The 23,755-nt window shown below is 49.1% G+C and overlaps 1 protein-coding gene across 4 annotated transcripts in view; it reads right to left on the bottom strand.

Moving 5' to 3' along the window:
- Positions 1–19,091: 19,091 nt before the first annotated feature.
- OVOL2 (ovo like zinc finger 2) overlaps positions 19,092–23,755 on the bottom strand; it is a 29,646-nt gene continuing 24,982 nt past the window's right edge. For 2 of the 4 annotated variants that reach the window (XM_047746762.1, XM_047746765.1), the window contains one exon: positions 19,092–19,808. In XM_047746762.1, the coding sequence (XP_047602718.1) occupies positions 19,498–19,808 (311 nt within the window). In that variant the 3' untranslated portion in view covers positions 19,092–19,497. The remainder of the gene's footprint in view (positions 19,809–23,755) is intronic. The other 2 variants (XM_047746764.1, XM_047746763.1) reach the window with 1 other exon arrangement.

The following is a 23,755-nucleotide window of genomic DNA, read 5'->3' as shown; positions in this document are numbered from 1 at the left end:
TGAGAGGGAAATGTCAATGAAAAACTATTTTCCTGGCTAAGTCATAGGAGGAGAAAGCCAAATCTGAGTTTCTAAATGAGACAACTTCTTAAGAATTACCGTGTATATCACTAAGTTGTGGATACCACCTGTTTCCCTAAGTGATGTGGCATATTAAAATCCAGTGAAGCGGCGGATAACCCACTGGGTGGCTCAGTGGGTTAAGCCTCGCCTTCAGCTCATGTCATGATCCTAGGATCCTGGGATCGAGCCCCACATCAGGCTCCCTGCTCAGCAGGGAGCCTGCTTCCCCCTCTTTTTCTGCCTGCCTCTCTGCCTCCTTGTGATCTCTGTCTGTCAAATGGATAAATAAAATCTTAAAATCAAGTGAAACACGATTTGTGATGAGGGATTCTCTAAATGAGGATAATTAAAATATATTTTTTAAAATGTTTATTTATTTGAGGGCCGCCTGGGTGGCTCAGTCAGTTAAACATCTGCCTTCTGCTCAGGTCATGATCCGAGTCCTGGGATGAGTCCTGCGTCAGTCAAGCTCCTTGCTTCTTTTTCGTGCCACTCTCCCTGCTGTCTGCGTGCTCTCGTTCTCTCTGACAAAAACCTTTAATAAAAACCTTTAAAAGGAGCAAGGAGGGGCGCCTGGGTGGCTCAGTGGGTTAAGCCGCTGCCTTCGGCTCAGGTCATGATCTCAGGGTCCTGGGATCGAGCCCCGCATCGGGCTCTCTGCTCAGCAAGGAGCCTGCTTCCTCCTCTCTCTCTGCCTGCTTCTCTGCCTGCTTGTGATCTCTGTCTGTCAAATAAATAAATAAAAAAAATCTTTAAAAAAATAAAATAAAAGGAGCAAGGACACAAGGGAGGGGGGCGGGGAGGCCAGACGGAGAGGGAGAAGATTCCTCAAGTGAGCAGGGAGCCCAATGTGGGGCTTGATCCCAGGACCCCGGGATCAAGACCTGAGCCCAGGCAGACAGAAGTGTAACTGACTGAGCCACCCAGGTGCCCTAAAATATTTTTTGTGAAGAGGCTCCCTCACAGCATAGGATATAGTATTACAGTCTTGGGCTTTGAGACAATCCATTAGGTTCAGCTATCCACATACCCTTTTCCTCTGCAGTTCTACACATTCTTAGTGCATTCAGCCACTGACAAAAGCTCCATGCTGGCTGGCACTAAAAACCAATTTTCAATTTTATACAAAAAAGTTTTATCTTCCCTCTTCCCATCCACCCCCCACCCCCCAGACCTGACCTCTTGCTCAGAGCCATTATCCCCTTTTAATTGGAGAGCATTAACCTCCATAAACCTATTACAGTTCTAGGAAAACTTGTCACCATATGACCCGTGATTTCATATGTGTTGACTCTGGTAAATACAGGAAGAGGGTTAGTTGTAAGTCATTGTGTTTCTAGGTAACGAATTTGCCTACCGGCTTTAAATGGAGTTAGAGAGGGGTAATTTGTTTGAGTCACTGTGTCTTTCCACCTGAGCAATTAAACATTTGATTATAACCTGCCTTCCTCTCCACCACCCCCCACGACCCCCCCCCCCCACACACACACTCAAGTAAAGCAAAGGAGTAGTTGGAACTTTACTTAAAAAGAAACGCTTCAATGGTTTGGAGCTGGTGTCCTAAAGAGAACCACTGTCTTAAGTCAGTCACTAAGCACAAGACAACGCTCCCTGCCCCCTCCTCCTTCCCTTCTTTCCAACCTCAGAGGCCTACAGGTTTGTGCTGCTGCAGGAAGTCCGAAGGTATGGAACCTCAAGTGATTTACACTATAGAAGGGAGCTTGAGAAAAGCTCTCTGGGGAGATGCCCCTGATGGAGCAAAAGGTTTGTATGGTTGCTTGACAATAATAGTTGTCAGGTTTGAGGAACGCATTTGTGAGGATCCAATCATAAAATGATGTTCTGGGGTGCCTGGGGTGGCTCAGTGGATTAGGCCTCTGCCATCAACTTGGGTTGTGATCTCAGCAGGGAGCCTGCTTCCCCCTCTCTCTCTGCCTGCCTCTCTGCCTACTTGTGATCTCTTTCTCCCTCTCTCTGTCAAATAAATAAATAAAATCTTTTTTTTTTTTTAAGATTTTATTTATTTGACATAGAGACACACCAGGAACACAAGCAGAGGTATTGGGAGAGGGAGAAGCAGGCCTCCCAGAGAGCAGGGAGCCTGATGTGGGGCTCGATCCCAGGACCCTGGCATCATAACCTGAGCTGAAGGCAGACTCTTGACAGCTGAGCCACCCAGATGCCCCAATAAACAAAATCTTTAAAAAAAAAAAGATTGAGGGGGTAGGAGAAGAGTAAATGAAACAAGATGGGATTGGGAGGGAGACAAACCATAAGTGACTCTTAATCTCACAAAACAAACAGAGGGTTGATGGGGGGAGGGGGTTGGGAGAGGGGGGTGGGGTTATGGATATTGGGGAGGGTATGTGCTATGGTGAGTGCTGTGAAGTGTGTAAACCTGGCGATTCGCAGACCTGTACCCCTGGGATAAAAATATATGTTTATAAAGCTGTAAAAAAAAAAAAATAAAAAAAAAATAAAAAAATTTAAAAAAAAAGATACTCTGGATTAGAGTAGGGTTTGAGCTTCTGCCTTTTTGCTCAGGATACAGAAGGAAAGAGAAAATAATAGCACATTACAGATAAGCTTAAAAGTCCTTGTCTTTTGTTTCCCTCCTCAACCCTGACACACCATTATAAATTTGGTATGCATCTTTCCAGTGTATCCTTTAACAGTTTGAATCTCCATGCTGGTCCCCATAATATGCAGATTTGCTTCCTGTCTTTTTGATAGTTGCTTGCTCATGAGATAACTTATTTGTTTTTGCCGAGTTGACCACTTGTAGATCCAGTGCGTGGCGTTACCTGCTCTCCAGTATTCCCTCAGGCTTTCTTGTCTCATCAACAGGGTTAGGCTAGCAGACGTTGAGGCAGTGAACACCCTTGTGTGTGCGTGTGTGTGTGTTTCCTGGTGTACACGAGGCACATGCCCTGTACTGGAAGCAGGGCGACAATTGGAGCTCTGCCACTTACTAGCTCTCTAACCTGAGTCAAGGTGCCTGAATTTTGGGTGCCTGGATGTCCCCTGTGTAAAGGGAGAGGGAAATAACTGTGGCTGCCCACATGGAGTTGGGAGGACTGGATGATGTAAGCACTTAAGGCAGGTCCTGCAGGGCACATAGTCAGGTCAAAATAAACATTAGCCATCATCATCCTCAAATCCAGATCAAATCCATGATCAAATCCAGACCTGTCGGGGCTGGGTCACATGGTGTGTGCCACGTGAAAGTGACACTCAAATTCCTCCAAAATAGTGCTATCCACTTATGCTTCCACCAGTGCTTGCTGACATTCACCGCTTTCCCACATAGTCACTAACAAGAGTTTTAAGACTTTTTTTCCCCCTTTTTTTGCCAACATCATGGGGTGAAAACGGTTACTTTTATCTTGAGCAGCATGATTGCGCCAAAAAAAACTTGCTTTAAAACGGGACTGCCATCTAGTGGTGGGAAAAGTAAACTGCACTTATACGGCACAAGCCAAATCTGGGAGTACCTACATGTAGCTTGGGGTACTTTGTCATTAAGGCGGGTCTGGCTGCTTTAATTCCACTGTGTGAGGGTTCTATTATCTTCCCCCATTTTTAAGCAGCTCGTGATTTTCTCCTCATTTTTTCCAGTACGGCAATATGGAGACTCATCTGCACAACCCTGTGCGTGCGGCCTCACAGCCCAAGGATTCTGGGTCACTGGCTCAGGAAAGAGGAACTAGATAAATTAGGAATGAGACTATTTACAAACTGGCAGGAGACTGTGGCTCCTAGCAGGGCGGGCTTTCCTTGAGCAATCCTGACTCCCCAGTGGAGAGGTGGTCAAGTGCCTGCATCAGCCTCATTCCCTCAAACCCCCACAGAGGGCTGAGCAGGGTCCCAATCACCATCCTTCCAAACCCAGGACTTGGACTGTCTGCTGTGAAGACTTTTCAAATCATAGTCTACAAAGATTTAAAAGTGCATGGCAATGTTAGAGGTTAATCATCAAAGACCTAGACACTTCTTATTTATTTTTTTAAAGATTTTATTTATTTGAGAGAGAGCACGAGTTGGGGTAAAGGGCAGAGGAAGAGAGAGAAGCAGGCTCCCCACTGAGCAGAGAGCCCTATGCGGGGCTTGATCCCAGACCTGAGCTGGCTTAACCGACTGAAGCAGCCAGGCATCCCACATGGGTACATTTTTAAAACTCTGTACAAAAATGTTCCTTGAAAGATAAAGGTATAAATAAAGCAATGTCACTGAAAAGTTTATACAACATGTATTTAATTAAGTACCGTTACTAAAATAATGGGATATTACAAGTTGAAGAAAGAAAACAGTCTCAACAACAAGGAAAGGTGAGTTGTGATTAGAAACACCCACTCGGGCTGATCTAGACTATCCCTCAGCACCAGGCCCCTGCCCATTTCTAAGCTGTTATTCCTGTGGATACCTTTGCCTGAAATAACTTCCCTTCCTCTGTTCAGCCAGATCTTCATCTTCGAAGTGCTTGGGCCTGAACCCCTCTCTCCCCTTAAGTCTCACCAACGCTACAGGGGAGGAGACAAAGTAGCGTAGAAAGCACAAGTCTCAGAATCAGGCAGACATCGAATCTGGCCTGCTGCCTGTTTCTGTGCAGGCTGTGCGCTAACAATTGTTGCTCACATTTTGAAACGGTTGAAAAAAAAATCAAAAGTGGACTCAATGACACAAGAAAATGATAAAAATTCTAATTTCAGTGTCTAAAAATAAAGCGTTCTTGGAACACAGTGACCCCCACTTATTTACATGTTGTCTAGGGCTGCAGAGTTAAGTATGTGCAGAGAAGGCTTATGACCCACAAAGCCTAAAATATTTGCTATCTGGACCTGTACAGAAGTTGGCTGACTCCTGGTCTGGACGAGAGCTGATGGTGGCTGGGGCAAGAGAGGTGGCGGGAGATGCTGGCTAACAGCCAGATTTGAGATGTACTTTGGGAGGCTTGCCTGGCTGCTGGGATGAGTAGGGTTGAGGAAGAGGTATAAAGGTAGCTCCTTGCTTCGGGGCTGGACAGGTGGGTGTTATTTGCTGGAATGGGAAAGATGAGAGTGAGAGAACAAACCAGGTGAAATCCTAGCTCTTCCCCCATTGCCAATACCATCAGCTAGCTCTGCTGTGTTAAGAATCACCCCGACATTAGTGGCTTAAAACTTATTTCTCATGAGTCAAGGACAGGTTCTGATGTAGGGACTCCCCTGGGGGCAGGACCAGCTAGGATGGCCCATGGTTAGCTCAGGACCAGCTGGGGCCATGGAGATGCCTGGCCCTGAATCTCCTGTCCTCCAGCAGCCTGGCTCACTCAGAAGGCAGTGGTGGAAGGGTTCCCAGGAGCCGCAAAAGATTATGCTCCAGTGCACTGTACTTTCCAAGCCTGTCCGGGCTGTGTTCCCCGATCCCCCAATGCCCAAAGCAAGTCATGTGACCAAGCCAAGATTCTGGAGGGGTGTGGGGGGATGAGCAGGGGAGCTGTTAATTACACTTATCACCTCTCCATGAGAGAAGCCAAAAAGTCACATTGCAAAGAGGGTGTGGATCCAGGGAAGGGAAGACCTGGGTGCATTTTTACAATCTACCAAGCTGACCGGGTGACTCAGGCAAGTTACAGGAAGTCTTTGAGCTTTGGTTTTCTCATCAGTAAATGGACGACACAACAACAACTTCATAGAATTTTTATAGGGATTAGAAATAACAAATTTAGGGGAGCCTCCGTGGCTCAGTGGGTTGAGCCTCCGTGGCTCAGTGGGTTAAGCCTCTACCTTCGACTCAGGTCATGATCTCAGGGTCCTTGGAAATTGAGCCCCGCATCAGGCTCTCTGCTCAGCAGGGACCCTGCGTCCCCCTCCCCCTCTGCCTGCCTCTCTGCTTACTTATGATCTCTCTCTCTGTGTCAAATAAATAAATAAAATCTTTAGAAATAACAAGTTTGAAGCCCCTGGCATAGAATAAATACCCCGATAGTAGCTATTTTATTGTGATAATGAACAATGATCAAGTTTAATTCCTATTGGGTACTAAGATTTCCTATACTTAAGTCCCTTGCAGCCACTACCAGGATTTTTGCTGTCTTTGAGGGCCACTTAGACTCTTATTTACACAATATTTTTCTTTAAACAAACTCACTCTTTTTATTTAAAGAATTTTATTTCGGGGGCGCCTGGGTGGCCTCTTTGGTTAAGCATCTGCCTTCAGCTCAAGTCATGATCCCAGAGTTCTGGGATCAAGTCCTGCATCAGGGTCCTTGCTCAACGGGGAGTTTGCTTCTCCCTCTCCACACCCTTCCATGCTCTCTCTCGCTGTTTTTCTCTCTCAAATAAAATCTTTAAAAAAGAATTGTATTTCAAAGGCAAACTTTATCTCATTACCACAATAAAAACAGGCCGTGCTTGCAACGGCAAAATACAGTGAAAACGAAGCAGTGCTATTAACCCTAACTCAGCTCTCTTGCTTTCCAAAGGCCAAATCTGAGGCCTGCTATCTCTTTGTTAAAGATCATGTTCAAGGGACACCTGGGTGGCTTGGTTAGTTAAGAAGCCAACTCTCTGATTTCGGCTCAGGTCAGGGTTACAGGGTTGTGGGATCAGGCCCCTTGTCAGGGTCTGGGTTTAGTGGCGTCTACTTGGGATTCTCTCTCTCCCTCTCTCCCTCTGTCCCCACCTCTTAAGGAAAAAAAGGCAGTGGGCGGGGGGGTTTCCAAGGAATAAGGTGCCGAAGAAAATCTGCGGAGGTTTCCTTCCCGTACAACCAGCAGGATGGATGATTCTTCCACTGTTCTCTCCAGAGCAGCACATAAAATGTGCGGTACAGAAATGGGTCTGAAGTCATTTAGGAAACACCAGGGCAGACCAGAGACAAGGAGAGACCTGCTTCCCACCCTCATGAAGGCCCAGTGGGCTTCCGGAGGGTAGGAAGAGGAGGGAGACACACAGGACCTGGGACAAAGATCCAGGGGTGCCTCATGGACCTGCCACTTCCCAGCCATTTAACCTTGGCCTAACTCATTGACATTCGGGGGACCGTGGTTTCCTCAGCTGTAGTCAGGAACATCCTACCTACCTCACAGAGTTGCTGTAGAGACAATCATGAGCCTGTATGTCACAGTGCTTCTCCATCTATAAAGTACTATCTAAACAGAGCAGATAATAAGCATATTCCCTGAGACTAGGCATGAAGAGGTGGGCACGAGGAGATGGGCTGCTGGGCCGTAGAGGAGGGGAGAGGTGGCCTGTCAGCCACTGGGCACAGGGCAGGTGACAAAGTGTTGTCACACTGCTCTCCCATGTGGTCTTAAAATCAAGGAAACAACCAGTCGTAGAGCCCGGATGGGGAGAGGGGGCCAGGGGCCTCCCAACCACCTTCCAACTCCGGGATCCTCTGATCTCTCACCAGGGCCATCAGCCAGCTCTCCCTTCTAGCCTGGCACCTCAGGAGTAACTGCAGCATTGACTGAGCGGCCTCAGCCCCCTTCCAGTGTAGCCTTCTGTGCTGAAGACCCGAGCACAGTTCACGGAGTGAAATTCCAGGCGTCCAACACCCCCGAAAGCAGTCACCACCATACGAGTGCAGTAGTACAGTATGTAACCCCAAATTCATATCTGGTTCTCAAGACTCCACTGCTATTCCCTGCTCAGCAAATGTTCCAGTATCCTCAGTGGTGACCTACCCCCCACAGCCTTCAGCACAGGCCTTTGCATCTGTGTTCACCAATGCACTTTGTAACCATCTTCCCCACTAGACCATGAGCAAGGGTCCGGCTTCATATACGCAACACCTGAATGGGGCAGGCGATAGGCAGTGCTGCTTGGGGGACAGCAAACGCCATCTGGTCCTGCCTGTGCTACCTCAGTGCTTACTGTATGTGATGGGCACCATGGGCTGGATGTTGGTGTCCCTGCCCACAAATTCATGTGTAGAACTCTTAATCCCAATGTGATGGGATTGGGAAGTGGGGGGCCTTTGGGAGTGTTAGGTCACGAGGGTGGAGCCCCGTGAGTAGAATTATTAGTGCCCTTCCCGGAAGAAGCCAGAGAGCTGGCTTGCCCTCTTCCCACCAGAATACGAGAAGTTGACAGTAGCCTGCAACCCAGGAGTGGGCGCTCGCTAGAACCCAACCATGGGAGCACCCTGATCTCAGCCCTCCAGCCCCCAGAACGGTGACAGAGAAATTCCCATTGTTTACAAGCTCCCTGGTCTCTGGTGCATTGTTCCAGCAGCCCAGACTCAGAGGGCTTCTAGAAACCTGAGAACTGCCTGAAAGTTTGGTCTAGCTGCAGGGCAGGCCTAAGTTCTGTGGACTGAGGGCCTCTAGGCAACCCCCTTAGCCAACAGGAGAAACAGGAGTTGGTGGATGAACCACCCAGGTTCCTCACCCCTCAGATGGGACAGCTCTGGGGCGCACCGTGCCCAGGTGCCCACAGCGGTCACCTGCTGTCGTGGCCACACCACACCCCGTGTAGACTTTCTCCTCTCCCCTGGTTCACTTCCGCGCCACCCAGTCACACTCCCTGAAGTCAAATGAACCAGTCGTAAGGTCTGCTTCTGGGACAGTGGGTGAGCTGGCTGACTGGAGATAGAGGGGGACACTTAACCGCAAAGAAAGAAATGGAATCCAGCTCGCCCGCTGTCCCTGAGCACATGCTGCAGCTTCCGCAGTGTCTAGACTACGCTGGAGCACGTGCACAGTCAACAGCTCTGGCACAGGAAAAAGCCCTTCGCAGCTGTCCCCACCATCCTGCTATTTGTCATCCCATCCATCTGCTGTCCCCACGAAACGCTCACCCACGTCAGCTAAAATGGTGCACTGGGCTTGGAATCAGTTGAGAAAATGTCAGGCCGATGTAACAGAGGAGAGAACCGAAATAGCAACTGTATGGACTGTGGGGACCACACCAATCTGCCCCTTCGCCTGGGAGGAAGGACTCCCCGAGCCCAGAGGCCCCTCCCGGGAAGTTGGCACAGAGTGGAGGGAGCAGGGTGGGGCGGGGCGGGGCAGGGCAGGGCAGGGCGGGCCCTGGGAGTCGTGAGGAGCAGGGGCGGGGCCCTCCCCTCAATCCTCCCACCTGGCCCTTGGGTGCTTGTTGCCCTTCCTAAGCTGGGCTTTGCGTCAGCTCCTGCTTCTTGTCCCCTCTCTGGGAACATGGGGGGGGGGGTCCCCAAACACAGAACTGGAGTTGTTTAAAGTTGCTGCTTATTTTTAAATATTCATTTTAGTCTTCCAATCAGCGTTTCCTGCCAAAAGAGTTCAACAAAAATGTGTCGATTTCATGCCCGGTCAATGGCAGGAGGTACCTCGAGGTACAGCATGTGTCCCCCTGTGCTGGGGAGGGGCTGCTCTTCCTTAGAGGAAAAGGGCCCTTCTGAAACCAAGACTGTTCTGATCTCAGAAGAGTGGATACTTATTACGTTTCATTCAACACGTTCATTCATTGTTATTTGTTCATTCACGAGTTATTCATTCACGGAGCACCTGAGACTAGCGAGGCACCATCTTGAGCTCCAGGAATAAAGCCGTGAGCCTAAGGAAGAAGATGTCCCACCCTGTGGAGATCATGGTGGAGGGGAGGGAGAGCTGGCAGTAAAAAAATGCCCATACTAATGTCAGGAACTGGGAAGGGGAGTAAAGGAAAAGCAGAGGCAGGGAAGGAACAGAGATCATGGCTTGAGCTGGGCGGTCAGGGAATGTTCTGGGTGTCTACTGCTGCATGACAAACCACCTCAAATCGAAGTGCTTCAAACAACAATCTTTGCTTTATCTCCCGAGATGCTGTGGACTGACTGGGCCCAGCTGGGTGGTTCCTCTGTTCACCACAGATTTTTGCTGGGGGTGTTGTCTTCTGAGGTCTGTCCCAGTGGGAACGTCCAAGATGACTCACTCACATGTCTGGTGTCTCCACAGGGATGGCAAGAAGGGTGGGTCCCGCTGGGATGTCAGCACAGCCAGGCCCCTGTCTCCAGGTAGTCTCAGAGCCTTTCCCTGCCCGGGTGGCCTGTCCAGATGGCCCTTCCACCTGGCCTTGCCAGCAGAGTAGCCAGACTTCTCCCACAGCATCCCAGGGCTCCCCAAATTCAAAAGCAGGTGCCAGGCCGTCTTAAGGCTCAGGCCCCGAGTTGGCATGGCCTCCCTTCTGGCACATTCTGTAGGTTACTGTGGGCCACAAGCTGACATAGATTCAGTGTGTATGTGCAGGGGGCTGCACAGGGGCGGTGGGCACTGGGAGGCAGGGCTCGGTGGCCAGGGCACATGGGAGCAGACCCCAGAACTGAGGGGATGAGTGAGACAGTCAGCGATCTGCCGCCATACAAAGGCCCTGAGTCAGGAGAGGGCTTGGGGTGTATGAGGAGAGTAGAGTCCACCATGTGAGGAGCAGGGCAGTGAACCCTGGGGCCCACAGGCAACTGGAGGCCAGACCACCTCCGCGGGGCAGGCCCTACAAAGGGACTTGGGAACAGCTGTAGTATGACAGGAAGCACGCGATGTGAGGCCATGGCGGTCCTGACTGAGTCAAGGCATCCCCCTAGCTTCTCACTTTGGCCTTATGGGACCACATTTTTTAACTGTGGCCCATTCCCTTGCTCTCTCCCTGCCAATTCTCTGTCCTGGTGATTCTCTCCCCGCTTTCAGCACATCTTCATCCCGGACTTAGACTCATTTCTCTTAGCTACTGTCCCCCTCTCCCTCCTAGCACGTACACTCGAAACACGGTGGGGTTTTTGTCCATTCTATCTGCGGGCCTGCTGCTTTTATTTGCCACAGGAAGGATAATCAGTGAATCTAGCACACGGCCCCCGGGGAGACCATTTGTCTGATAAATACTGAACGACTGGATTGATTTGGCAACCAACTAACTTTTAGAGCTGGACTGCGCTTATCTAGAAGTTACCTTCCAGTAAGCAGTTATCCAGGGAAAAAGAAGAAGACAGGGGAAAAGCCTTCAGAGCAGCCTCAGTAGCGACTAAAGGTCACAGGACAGCCCCTCATTTTACGATTCTAGTGAGCTTGTTAAGCCGGTTATCGAGCAAGTGTGGCCCGGAAAGATCTGGTTTGAAAAGAGAGGGCCTCTGCCAGGAAAAGAGGGAAAGCAACACCTGCCAACAAGGGGAGGCAGAAAACTCCAAATGCACCGAGCAGGTGTGGAGCCCAGCAGCCCCAATGTGGGCCCGTGACCCACGGAGGCCACGCCCCCCACATGGTCTGATGACAGGCCACCTGTGGAATGACAGCTAAGTCACTTCCAAAAGGTCAGACTGTGCTCACTCTGGGCTCTGTTTAAGGTGAGGAAGTACACCTGAGAAAGATTTCTGTTCCAAGCACCCCCACCATCTCTCACCGCATCCCCCCTTTCCTAAGCAACTCCTTCTTCTTCTTCATTGGGCGGGGGTGTTTCTTCTTCGTGCACCAGCTTCTACACTGGCTTGCTTGCCCAGGTCTCTTCTCATGGCCACAGATGATCGTGGCCAACCTCCTGGATTCATCTTTACTCATCTTGCTCTGGTCAAGCAACATCACATTCCACCTCCACCCCAGACACCCCACCGTCTACTCACCTTGTCCTCGTGCTCACGAGACCTGAGGCCATCTCTGATTCCTCCCAACCAGCGAGCGATGCGCAGTCACTCCATCTCAGTAAATGGCACCACGATGCTTCCAGATGCTCGGGCCAAAAACTTGAAAGCCGTTCCTGACTCCGCGCTTTCTTATCATAACTAGAGTGCCATGCCTTTCATGACATAAACTAGAAGTGTCCCAGACAAGCCAGGGCATGTGGGCTGGCCATTAACCCACATCCGGTTCATCAGGAAACCCAGCCGGCTCTATCTGTAAGTTCTTCCCACCTCCTGCTCTACAGCCCTGCCCCAAGCACTCATCCTGTCCCATCTTGATCTTTGCAGTGGCCTCCTAACTGGTCTCTCCACTTCCACCGGTGCCTCCCACCTCCAAATCTGTTCTCACAGCAGCCACAGCAAGCCCACTAAAACCTAAGTGAGATCACATTACTCCTCTGCTCAAAATTCTCAATGGTTTCCCAGTTCATTCAGAGGAAAAGCCTCAGTCTTTCCCAGAGCTTTGCCTTTGCTGTTCCCTGTGCCCGGAATGTCTCCACCGGGGAACCACAGTGCATGCTCCCACACTTCTTCCAGGCATGTGTCCCTGCTCCCCACGTAAAACGCCAATAATCTCCACCACCATCACCTGTGCAGCCCCACCCCAGCCCTCCTCGCCCAATGCGAGAGATTGCATTTTCTAAAAATGGCCAAAGCAATTCGTATGGTCCCACAGACTCTTCTAGAACCACTCCTCCCATCAAAAGGGAGTTTAACTCCCCCTCCCCTTCAATATGCACCCGCACTTTTAACAGATAAGATGTGGCAAAGTGACACTACAGGACTCCGGAGGTGGGCTCTTCTTAGGCCACATGTCCTCCTGACTCTGTCTCTCAGGACCTCCTTCCTGGGAACCCACCGCACCAGAGGAAGCCCAAACTAGCCCGCCCAGAGAGACCAGACGGGAAGGAACCAAGGCCCCACGGCCACCATTAACCCCCATTAACCAGGAGTGAATAAATATTCCAGGGGTTCTCGGGCCCTGGGCTTCAATTCTTCTAGCTCAGGTTCTGGACATCAAAAAGCAGAGAAAAGCCCCCTTCTCGCCCTGTTCTGTGCCCTGTCCAAAGCTCCGACCCACAGCACTCCTAAGTTTTGGCACTGTTGGCTACGTGGTCATAGTAACTGAAATATCAAACTTGATTTTTCTATGAGCTACCACAGTATACAGTTTTGCTTATTTCTTTTGTCTCCCGGAAAGAGAATGGGAACACCTGGAGGGCAGGGACTTGTGTCTATTCTCCCCCGAGCCTCAGTATCTAGATAAGTACTTGGCACCCAGTGGGCACTCAGTAAATACTTGTTGAACAAACGAGTCTTTGCTAATTAAAGAAAACTGCTCCGTACTATAATTGCAACACCTTCTGCTGAGGCACGCGACCTTTTCCTGAAGAAAGCGTTCTCTGGTGTGTTTTGGACCAGCTCCCTGTTAAAAAATATCTCTTGTCAGCCATCTGGAAAATGATAAAGTTGGATCTATACCTCCCACTATACGCCAGGAAACAGTCCAAACGGATCAAAGATTTATACGTGATAAAACGAAACCATTAAAATCCTAGAAAAAGGCACGACAGAATTCCGATATAACCTTGGAGTGGGAAGGCCTTTCTAACGACGACTCAATCTCTCACAGCCATAAGAGAAGATGGATCAATTCAAACCGCATAAAAATTACAAAACTTCTGTTTGGCCGAGAAAAAGCAGTATGAGCAAATTCGAAAGATAAATGACAACCTGGGAGGAAATCCAGTAGCTTCTATCACAAAGAGTTAAACTTCCTGATATCTTTAAACAAACAAACAAACTCCTAGAAGTTGAACAGAAAAAGAGGCCAACAACTCAGTAGAAAAGTGGCCATTCAAGGCAATTCACAGAAAGGGCCCTTCGTCACCTGAGAAAATGCTCAGCATCTTTCTCTCATACGTGATGAAAGAAGTGTAAAGTAAAATTACACTGAGAAACTGCTTCTCGCCTATCAGATTGGCCCAAATCCCAAACCATGGTGAACGACGTTGGCAGGGTGGCGGGGAGAGGGCTGCTCTCATGGGTTGCTGGTGGGACAGCCAAGTCCATCAGCGTTATGGTGGGTATACCCTTAGCCCTAACAGTGACATTTATTGGGAATTTGGGGGAATTTATCCCACAGAACGGTTGGCATATATGTGAAATAACGTATATATGAAATCACCCACCTAGCGTGTTTCAGAGTGCCCAAACACGGGAAACAGCATAAACATCCATCAGTACAGATCGATACCCTACATTTGGTACATGCGTGCAACACAATACTAGAGAGCTAAAGAAGAAAGAGAACTTTGTTGTCCTATTATAGAAAGAGCTAACAGATGCATTATAAAAAGGAAGACGCAAGGTTCCAAACAGTATGCATAATGCTATCTGCTAATTTAAAACGACCTGGAGAACAACAATACTTCTATTCCTGTTCGCTTAGACATGAGTAAAGAGACTCAAGAAAGTTACACAAGGGGCTCCTGGGTGGTTCACGGGGAAGACTCTTGATCTGGGGGGTCGTGAGTTCAAGCCCCATGTTGGGGGTAGAGATTACTAAAATAAATAAATAAAAACAACAACGAAAAAAGAAAGTTACACAAGAAGCTAACAGTGGGTGACTACAATGGTAGAGATGCGTGGCAGATGAGGAACAGATTTGGAGGGAAGACATGCATTTTAATATATATATTTTTTTATTTCTCCCCAAACACGACATAATTTTGCAGTGAGTGATTTACTCCTTTGGCTCTGAAAGAGGTCCCTTATCCAAAAGTAAATAATCCATGGAGAAATAGCCTGAGTTTACAGACCTCAAGCTTTTTCACCTCTAATAGTCCATTCCTGTGATTAAACCCCTAGCTGCTTAGAGCACTGGCAGCTAAACAGCTCAGTGATCATGTCCTTTACCCTCTCCCCACCAGGATAACCCAAAGCCAATGACTGGTTTCCCAGGCCTCAAAGAGGGATAGCCTCTATAGTACCATTCACTCTCCAGATTCCCCTGGGATCAAGCTGAGGTTAGACTCTAGCTGAACCCACATCTTTGCCTGGCTTCTTCCTGTTGTAACTTGTTTCCATCTCCTCCTTACTGGTTTCTCCCAAGAGCCTCTCTCAAGAAATCACTTAGCCCAGAATCCCTGTCTTGAGCTCTGCTTCTAGAAACTCAACCTAAGGGACACCTGGGTGGCTCAGTCAGTTAAGTGCCTGCCTTCGGCTTATGTCATGATCCCAGGATCCTGGGATCGAGTCCTGGGTGGGGAGCCTGCTTCTCCCTCTGCCTGCCGCTCCCCTGCTTATGTTCTATTCCTCTGACAAATAAGTAAATAAAATCTTAAAAAAAAAAAAAAAAAGAAACTCAACCTAAGATATCAACCAAATAAACTACCTTAACTGTTAACAGATCCCTTTCTCTAAAATGCACCACTGGTAGGCACTTTTATTTTATGATTTTATTGAGGGGGGCCTAGGTGGCTCAGTCAGTTAAGCATCTGCCTTCAGCTCAGGTCATGATCCCGGGATTCTGGGATCAACCCCACATTGGGCTCCCTGCTCAGTGGGGAGCCTGCTTCTCCCTCTGCCACTCCCCCCGCCTGTGCTCTCTTGCTCTGTCAGATAAATAAATAAAATCCTTAAAAAAAAAAAGATTTTATTTATTTGTCAGAGAGAGAGAGGACAAGCAGGGGGAGCAGCAGGCAGAAGGAGAGGCAGGCTCCCCGCTGGGCAAGAAGCCTGATGCAGGACTTGATCCCAGGTGGCTTAACCGACTGAGCCACACAGGTGTCCCCTGGTAGGCACTTCTGACCAGCACATGTGTGAATTTCCACACTGTGCTGACCTAATACCAACCAAAAGCAAAAATACTGCTGGCTGGCCTTTGTACAAGTTCATACATGGTTTCCAATGAGGGATAAAAAATATTGACAATAACTCATGCATGCATTCATTTCTATGCCCACTACCCATGAACCTAAGGTCCCAAGACCCCCAGCCTGAGAACTAGTTCCGCTGAAATCATGATCCCAGACACTTTTGCTGAATTCTGACAATTGGCTGAGAGAGGACAGGCAAACAGGGTTGGGAGGAGAGGGCCAAAGGCTCAGGTGAATGTCAGCTGGCTTTGCTTGCTGTAGCAGAGACTTCGAGATGTCCACCACGATCCGTTCCTTGGTCCAGGCATACAAGAGTATTATGACTGAGAAGGCTGCATTTTCCTGCCCCTGCGGTAATCTGGCAAAATCCTCACCCTGGAATGGGAGTGGAAGGGCTGTGTGCAGTGTCCAGGCTGGCAGCTTCAGATAGTGGGTGTGACCCTTCCACATCGGTACCGGACCCCGCACCACCCTGCTCAGGTCTCAGCCCTTGGCCAACTCCTTAACTCTGCCTGAGAGCTTTTCCTGGCACAGGAAGCATGCTTGGCTAGGGCAATTTGGAAGGCCCCCAGTGCCAGCACCCTCAACTAAATCCCCAGGGATGGGGAGTTAGTGGACAAATGGTTTCCTACCCTCTCAAGGGGGGTTACAATGAGGCACATCTATACTATTTGCTAGAAATCCCCACTAGGATCAAGCTTCAGTTGTCACAGTAGGAACTTCCTTGATTATATTCCCTTTATTGGCTGTGTGCTCTCTCCTACCACATTTCCCCACTCCCACTACAGATGGTTCCTGACTTCAGCTTGAACCCTTGCCTCAGAACCTGCGGAGAAACCCAGAGCAAGGTAATTCTCCTACCAGCCGAAATCCACACAGACCCAGTTTCAACCACGCGTATGTTAGAAGTGTCCTAGGGCACGGTAGAGCAACAAAGGAAGTCAGTCCAGGTCTCTCAGGGATCTGGGGGGTTCAGTTGGTTGAGCATCTGCCTCTTGATTTCTGCTTGGGTTGTGATCTCAGGGTCATGGGACTGAGCCCCACATCTGTCTCTGCACTGAGCCTGGAGTCCATTTGAGATTCTCTCCTTCTGCCTCTGCATCCCCCTCCAGCTTGCTCTTTCTCTCTCTGAAGTAAGTAAATAAATAAAGATTTTTTTTATTTTTTAAAGATTTTATTTATTCATTTGACAGGCAGAGATCACAAGTAGGCAGAGAGGCAGGCAGAGAGAGAGAGAGGTGGAAGCAGGCTCCCTGCTGAGCAGAGAGCCCGATGCGGGGCTCGATCTAAGGACCCTGGGACCATGACCTGAGCCGAAGGCAGAGGCTTTAACCCACTGAGCCACCCAGGTGCCCCAGTAAATAAATAAAGCTTTTTAAAAAGATTTTATTTGGGGCGCCTGGGTGACTCAGTGGGTTAGGCCTCTGCCTTCGGCTCAGGTCATGATCCCAGTGTCCTGGGATCCAGCCCCGCATCAGGCTCTCTGCTCAGCGGGGAGCCTGCTTCCTCCTCTCTTTCTGCCTGCTTCTCTGCCTACTTGTGATCTTTGTCTGTCAAATAAATAAATAAATAAAATCTTTAAAAAAATAAATAAATAAACCGAGTTTCTGTCACTAGCAACCAAAAGAGTTCGGTTTAATAAAAATCGGTCCCAGGGCGCTTGGCTGGCTCAATTAGGAGAGCATACAGCTCTTGATCTCAGGATCATGAGATCAAGCTCCATTTGGGCATAGAGCTTACTTTTAAAAAACAAATTTAAAATATGTAAATAAATAAAAATCCATCCCTAAAGAGAATATCTTTTCAGCTGGTTCACAGTTCCCTGCGCAAAACAGGACACAGGCCAGCTGCCCCAGACAGTCATTTAGATATTCCCTTATCATTTTTGTTGTCAGAATTACCCAGATAACTGTGGAAAGCAAATCAAACACTTTCTAGACTCCCTTCCCTATACCAAGTGCTAGGAGACACGACAGGATGTCAACAATTGGCCCCCTGCCCCCAGGGTGGAGCCCTCAGTGCTGCCATCCCAGGAGGCCGTAAGAGCCTTCACAACTTCCTACTTTGCTGTTCCAGGTCCCAAATGCATCCCCAGTCACCGTGAACACTTGGACGTGGCCATGTAGACCACATGGTGCTGTGGTCTCAGCTCTCAGGTCTTCGTGCGAGGCCGAGCAGGATCACATCAACCCAGCAGTATGGCTCTGGGGCACTGAATGTCGCCGTTTAGAGAAACCAGAGGTGTGAGGATCTCCCAAAGCCTGCCCTAGCCTCATGCCTGCCTCTCCTTTAGTTCCAATTGAACTTGGTGGGGGGCGGGGGAGGTGGTTATTTCCTTTCTTAAGTGTAGGGAGAGGGAAAGTGGGATTTTGACTGGGTTTAGGATTCCTGGCCCTTTCCTCCCACCACCAGCCAATGGCCCCTGCAGCTGCCTCATCTGCTCCTGGGCACTGGGACGCTGACCCCTTCAGGAGAGCTCTGAGGATTGTTCCAGAGAACGCTGCACAGCCAGGGGTGCCCCACATCATAGATGCTCCACAGAAGGGTTTATTCCCTCCCTTCAGAAAGGGGAGCCGACTCTCAAGACTGATGTTAACTCAAGTTAGAGGCCACGCCACGGAAATTGTCCAGATCTTGGCATGATGCCTGGCCCACGATGTGGGAGAGGAGGACATTGCGGGAGGGAGTGACGCAGGCAGAGAGGTGGAAGGAGGAGCGAGAGGAAAGGAGACGAAGAAGGGCCATCACCCAAATGTTCCCCAGCCCAAGAAGCAGCCTGGTCCTGATGCAAGATCTTCTTCCTCTTCTGGGGAAGAAATGAAGCTGGGGCTGTCAGACCCAGGGCAACGGAAGAAGCCCACCGAAGGACTGTGGGGTACAGGAGATGAGCACTCCGCTCAGTTCCCACAGCTCCCTGGACTGGGGAAAATCCCTTTCTCAGCCACCAGGGTTCCCTGAGGGTTTGGGCCCTTCCTGCTACCCCTCCAGTCACCGAAGGACCCTGGAAACCACCTCACCGCCCCCTCATCCCGAGGCTGCTGCCTCTCCTTTGCCCTATCTCGGTTTCAGGTCTGCTTTACTGTGAATGTCCTGGGCCGCTGGAGCCAGGCCTCCCAGGTGAGGTGATCCAGGTGGCCAAAGGTCACAGTGCTCAGCAGTCACATGCCCTGAAGGAGACTGCTCTCCCTCCCACAAGAGCACAGCCTGCACCTGTAGCCAGCAAGTCAAGTCCCAGCCCCAGAAAGCCAGAAGCAGCTCTACAGTAACCCAGGGCCACGAAAAGTGACGAAAGCATTCAGGAGTGACCTTCCCCGTCCACCCCAGGCCTCTCTGCCCACCTGCCTTGGGGCACCTGTCCATTGGCCCTCCTACCCCGTACGCAAGATCTGCTTCTTCAAACCCACCTGCCAATACAAAGTCATTCGCCCAAACGACCTGAAATCGAAGGTCACACATTAGGCCCTAATCAGGGAGCTAGAACTCAATGCTCTGTTTTGTTTTATAATTTCACAAGAACATTTCATTTATTAAAATAATTCCTGTAAACTCTTTTGGAATAATAAAATCATTTTCCTTGCTTGAGGAGCATGGCAAGTGGAAGTACTTTTATTTCAAGGCACCATAAAATGAGAGTCTCTCTAAGAACACCTCGGCCTCCACATGTGAAAATCCTTAAAAAAAAAAAAAAAAGGAGAGAGAGAGAAAGAAAAATGCCTTACAGTGATCGTGACCATCCACAAACTTTTGTTAATGTGACTGTCAACAGGATGTGGGTTACAGGGGGCCTGACACCACGATTCTCACTGATGAGCCTTAGAACAGATCCCCCAGCTCCGCCTCCGGCCCCAGAAGGGCAAGAGGGATGAACTGAACCCAAGTGGGGTTGGGGAAACCTTCAAGACCCCAAATCCCTGTAAACGCGGCAGCTCTGGCTGCCTCCTCCTCCTCACTTCTCCTCCTCGCTCAGGTTGGCATTCCCTGGGCGCATGGACATCAGCTTGGTTTGCAAAAGAGCCGCTAGTTTTTTGGACGTCTTTTTGAGAAAGGCGCTGCCTGGGTGGGCACTGTTCACGTGCAGGTACAGGTCCTCCTGGGTGGGGCCCGTGTAGCCACAATCCTCGCAGACGTAGAGCTTGTCCCGGCGTTGCTTGTAGGCATACTGCTGCTGCACCCCGTGGATCTTCTTCAGGTGGGACTCCAAGGAGCAGCGCTGGGTGAAGGCCTTGTTGCAGATGTCACATTTGTAGGGGCGAATGCCTGCAAGGTCGATGGGCAGACATATCACCAGTGGGTCACGGTCACGCCAGAGCCTCCCAACCATGAAGCCATTTAAAAACATCATGCACAACCCAACAGCAGAAAACCAAACCTCCTGATTCAAAACCGGCCAGAGGAACCGAACAGATCTTTTTCCAAAGAAGGTACGCAAAGAGCCAACAGGTACGTGACAAAGTGCTCCATGCAGTTGGTCGTCAGGAGAACATGAATCACGGCTGCAATGAAATATCACCTCCCACCTGTTAGGATGATTATCATCAAAGACAAGAGATAGCAAGGGTCCTTGAGGATGTGGAGAAAAGGGAGCCCTTGTGCACTGCTGGTGCAAATGTAAACTGATACAGCCATTATGGAAACCAGTATGGAGGTTTCCCCAAAAAACAAAAATTAGCACTACCATGTGACCCAGAAATCTCTCATCTAGGATCTATTTCCAAAGGAAATGAAAAGAGGATCTCAAAGACACATCGGGACATCCATGTTCACTGCAGCATTTTTAACAACAGCCAAGACATCCAAATAACGTAAGTGTCCATCAGCGAGTGCATGAATAAAAAAGATGTGGCATATTTATACAAGGGAGTATTATTCAGCCACGAGAAAGAAGGAACTCCTGCTATTTGCAATATCGTGGATGAACCTCACGGTATTATGTGAAATAAACCAAACAGAGAAAGGCCAATACTGCGTGGTACCACCTGTGTGTGTATAAAAGTCAAACCCATAGGAACAGAGTGTGGATAAATGGTCGCCAGGAGCTGAGGGCCGGGAAAAAAAATCAGCCTGACCAGCGACTCAACACGAGGAAAACGATTCCCAAGGTTCCCAACATCCACGTGAGCGAAGATAAAAAGAGATGCCAACTTAGCAAAGAAACACCACCTGGCTTTGGGAGGAAAGGTTTTTGGTTTTCCCACTTGTACGCCTCAATGTTTTGATTTTATAGTGGGCAAAGTAAACCTTGTTTTTATTTTACTTGTGGTTTTCCTGGAAACAGACCCTGTAAAAAAGATTCCAGTCCGTGAGTGAAGAAAGAAGTGGGGCGGCGAGAGGAAGGAGCCCTACAAGGTGGGGACAGCAAGGTAGTCACTGCTGTGAGTGACCAGAGTCCAGTTCCACTGGACAAGGTGAAGGGACAAGGTAGAACACTCACCTCTGAGTCATCTCGCCCCTCACAGCTATGGTCTCCACCCCCCACTGCCCCCCACCCCCGCCCCCACCCCCTCCAGCAGCCTGTCAGGGGCTGTCCCTGGGGGTTGCCGATTCTCCCTGTCTGGTGCCAGCAAGAACGCTCTCAGACAGAGTAGCAGGTGTGGGCAGTTGCAACAGGGATGGGTGTGCCCAGAAATGGCAGGAGCCAGGGGCGTGGGCTGGACACGGGTAGCATCTGCCACAGTTATGAAAGCATTTCCAAACCAGATCTCTCACTGGCCTTCAAATTGGGCTAATATCAGTGGGGCTTGCTTTCTAGATGGAGAGTTCCCACGTGCCATCTCCACCAGGGATCATCTTAGAGCCCAGAGGCCAGCAGAGCCATCCCTTACAGGAATCCCCAAAGCCTCCGATGCAGAATTTAAGGGCATGCCAAAAACTCATCAATCCAGTTAGATAATATTTCAAAAGTTGTAACACATTTAAAAAAAATCCATAGGAACAAGTTATCAAAAATCTTAAACAAGGACAAGACCCAACAACACCATCCTCAAGCTTGAGGCGAAAGGAAAAACACGCACTCTATGTAGATGTTTTCATGTATTTTTTAAATGGTTATTCCTTTCCCCCATAAAGTTTTAGCTGTTGAAAAAACATACTGCACAATTGAAAAGTAGCTGAATTAAAACTCACACTTAAAAATGTCTCAATATTTTTTTTTAAAACACGAAAGTGGAATTTACGATGATTTTACTATCCTGGCTTTAATGGAAGCAAACTTATCCAAAGATATTTTCAAAATCTACTTTTTTAGCTTCACAATGCTCTGGAGGATTTCTCCATGTTGGTGCCTATAGCTCAGTTTCATTCCTTTTCAACAGCACCGTGGTGTTTTGTCAGACGGCTATACCCAAATGCCATCTCTCACAAGCCAGAGATAGACTGACTGCCTTGTAACAACTGGGTCCTCGCCTTTGCTCCTGGGGCCAACCGTCACACTGCATCCCCTGGGAGCTTCTGGCCATGCAGAGTCACAGCTCCCCCACCCCCCAGACTGAATCGAACGTGGAGCCATGGTCCTCAAACCCAAGGGGCTCATCAGAACACAGACTCTTGGCCCCAGCCCTGGTGTTTCTTGTTCTGGGGTAGGGCTGAGACTCCCGTGTTTCTAGCGAGTTCCCAGGTGATGGGAAGACTGCTTGTCCGGGGATCTCTTTGGGAGTCACATGTCTAACTCCACGCCAAATGAGGCATGACCAAAACTGAAGCAGGAAGAAACGAACATTCGAAGAGACCCATGACCAGCAAGGAGATTGAATCAGTAACCAAAAAAACTCCCAACAAACAAAGTCCAGGACCAGGCGGCTTCGTGGACAAATTCTACAAAAGAGGCATGAGGATGGTACTTCGGGGTCTGAAAGGAGCCCTGGCCTCAGTATTTTCTCTCCCAGGTTACATGTCCCCATTTTCTTAATGGCAGATGATAAGGGAAGTTGAAATGGAAAAAAACTATTTCCCCCCACCTCCATCCAACCACCTGAAGGGTTTGGAAACCGAACCCCTTCCACTTTTCATGCAGTCCATGTCCAGTAGCACATATGTGAAGCATATCCTGTAAAACGCATGTGAAAAAGGTGTATTGGGTCAATGCAATTCTATTCAGGCAGAGTGCAGGTCGATCTTACATTCCACACATTCTAGAACAACTGCCAGAAGTTTAGAAACTCCTTTCTAATCCTCGGCACTGGGCAGGCACATAATAGGTGCTCAGTAAATAATTTTTAAATGAAGGAATTAATGAATGAACCCCTACTGGCCCAGAGAAAGAGATTTAAGAAACAAAGAGATTTAAGAAACTGGCAAATTTAAGTGGGGTGCCTGGGTGGCTCAGTCAGTCATCTACCTTTGCCTCAGGTCATGATCCCAGGGTCCTGGGACGGAGTCCTACATCAGGATCCCTGCTCAGTGGGGAGCCTGCTTCTTCCTCTCCCTGCTACTCCCCCCGCTTATACTCTCTGTCAAATAAATAAATAAAGTCTTTTTTCTTTTTTTTTAAGATTTTATTTATTGGAGAGAGCGAGACAGAGATAGTGAGAGAGGGAGGAGAGGGAGAAGCAGGCTACCTGCTGCGCAGGGAGTCCTATGTGGGTGGGACTGGATCCCTGGACTCCGGGATCATGACTGGAACCAAAGGCAGATGCTTAATCAACTGAGCCACCCAGGTGCCCCAATAAAATCTTTTTTTTTTTTTTAAAGAAATTCACCCAGAGACCAGTTACTCCTTTCAATAGTTATTGGAAATAACCCACTACTGTTTTATTTTAATTTTTTTTTAAGATTTTATTTATTTATTTGACAGAGAGAAATCACAAGTAAGCAGAGAGGCAGGCAGAGAGAGAGGAGGAAGCAGGCTCCCTGCTGAGCAGAAAGCCCGATGTGGGGCTCGAACCCAGGACCTGGGATCATGACCTGAGCCGAAGGCAGCGGCTTAACCCACTGAGCCACCCAGGCGCCCCCCCACTACTGTTTTAAAACATCCAAACTAAACACGTGGAGAGAACAGTACACTTACCCTCCCACGAGCTCCTAGGCCCCCCAGGAAAGGATGTTTTCAATCCTGCTCTAGGAAGCCCCGCCCCATCTGTGACCTAGAAAGGTGATCCGAAGTGGCTGCTGACCAGGGCTTTGCCAGATCCCTATCCCCTGGCAGAGGTAAGCGTGCTGGGAGCACATTTCCTTCTGCATCCAGCAGGTCGGCCGAGCCCCTTCCACAG

Source organism: Lutra lutra, chromosome 9 (assembly GCF_902655055.1).
Source record: "Lutra lutra chromosome 9, mLutLut1.2, whole genome shotgun sequence".
Taxonomy (NCBI): Eukaryota; Metazoa; Chordata; class Mammalia; order Carnivora; family Mustelidae; genus Lutra; species Lutra lutra.
This window is presented reverse-complemented; position numbering and strand designations above follow the sequence as displayed.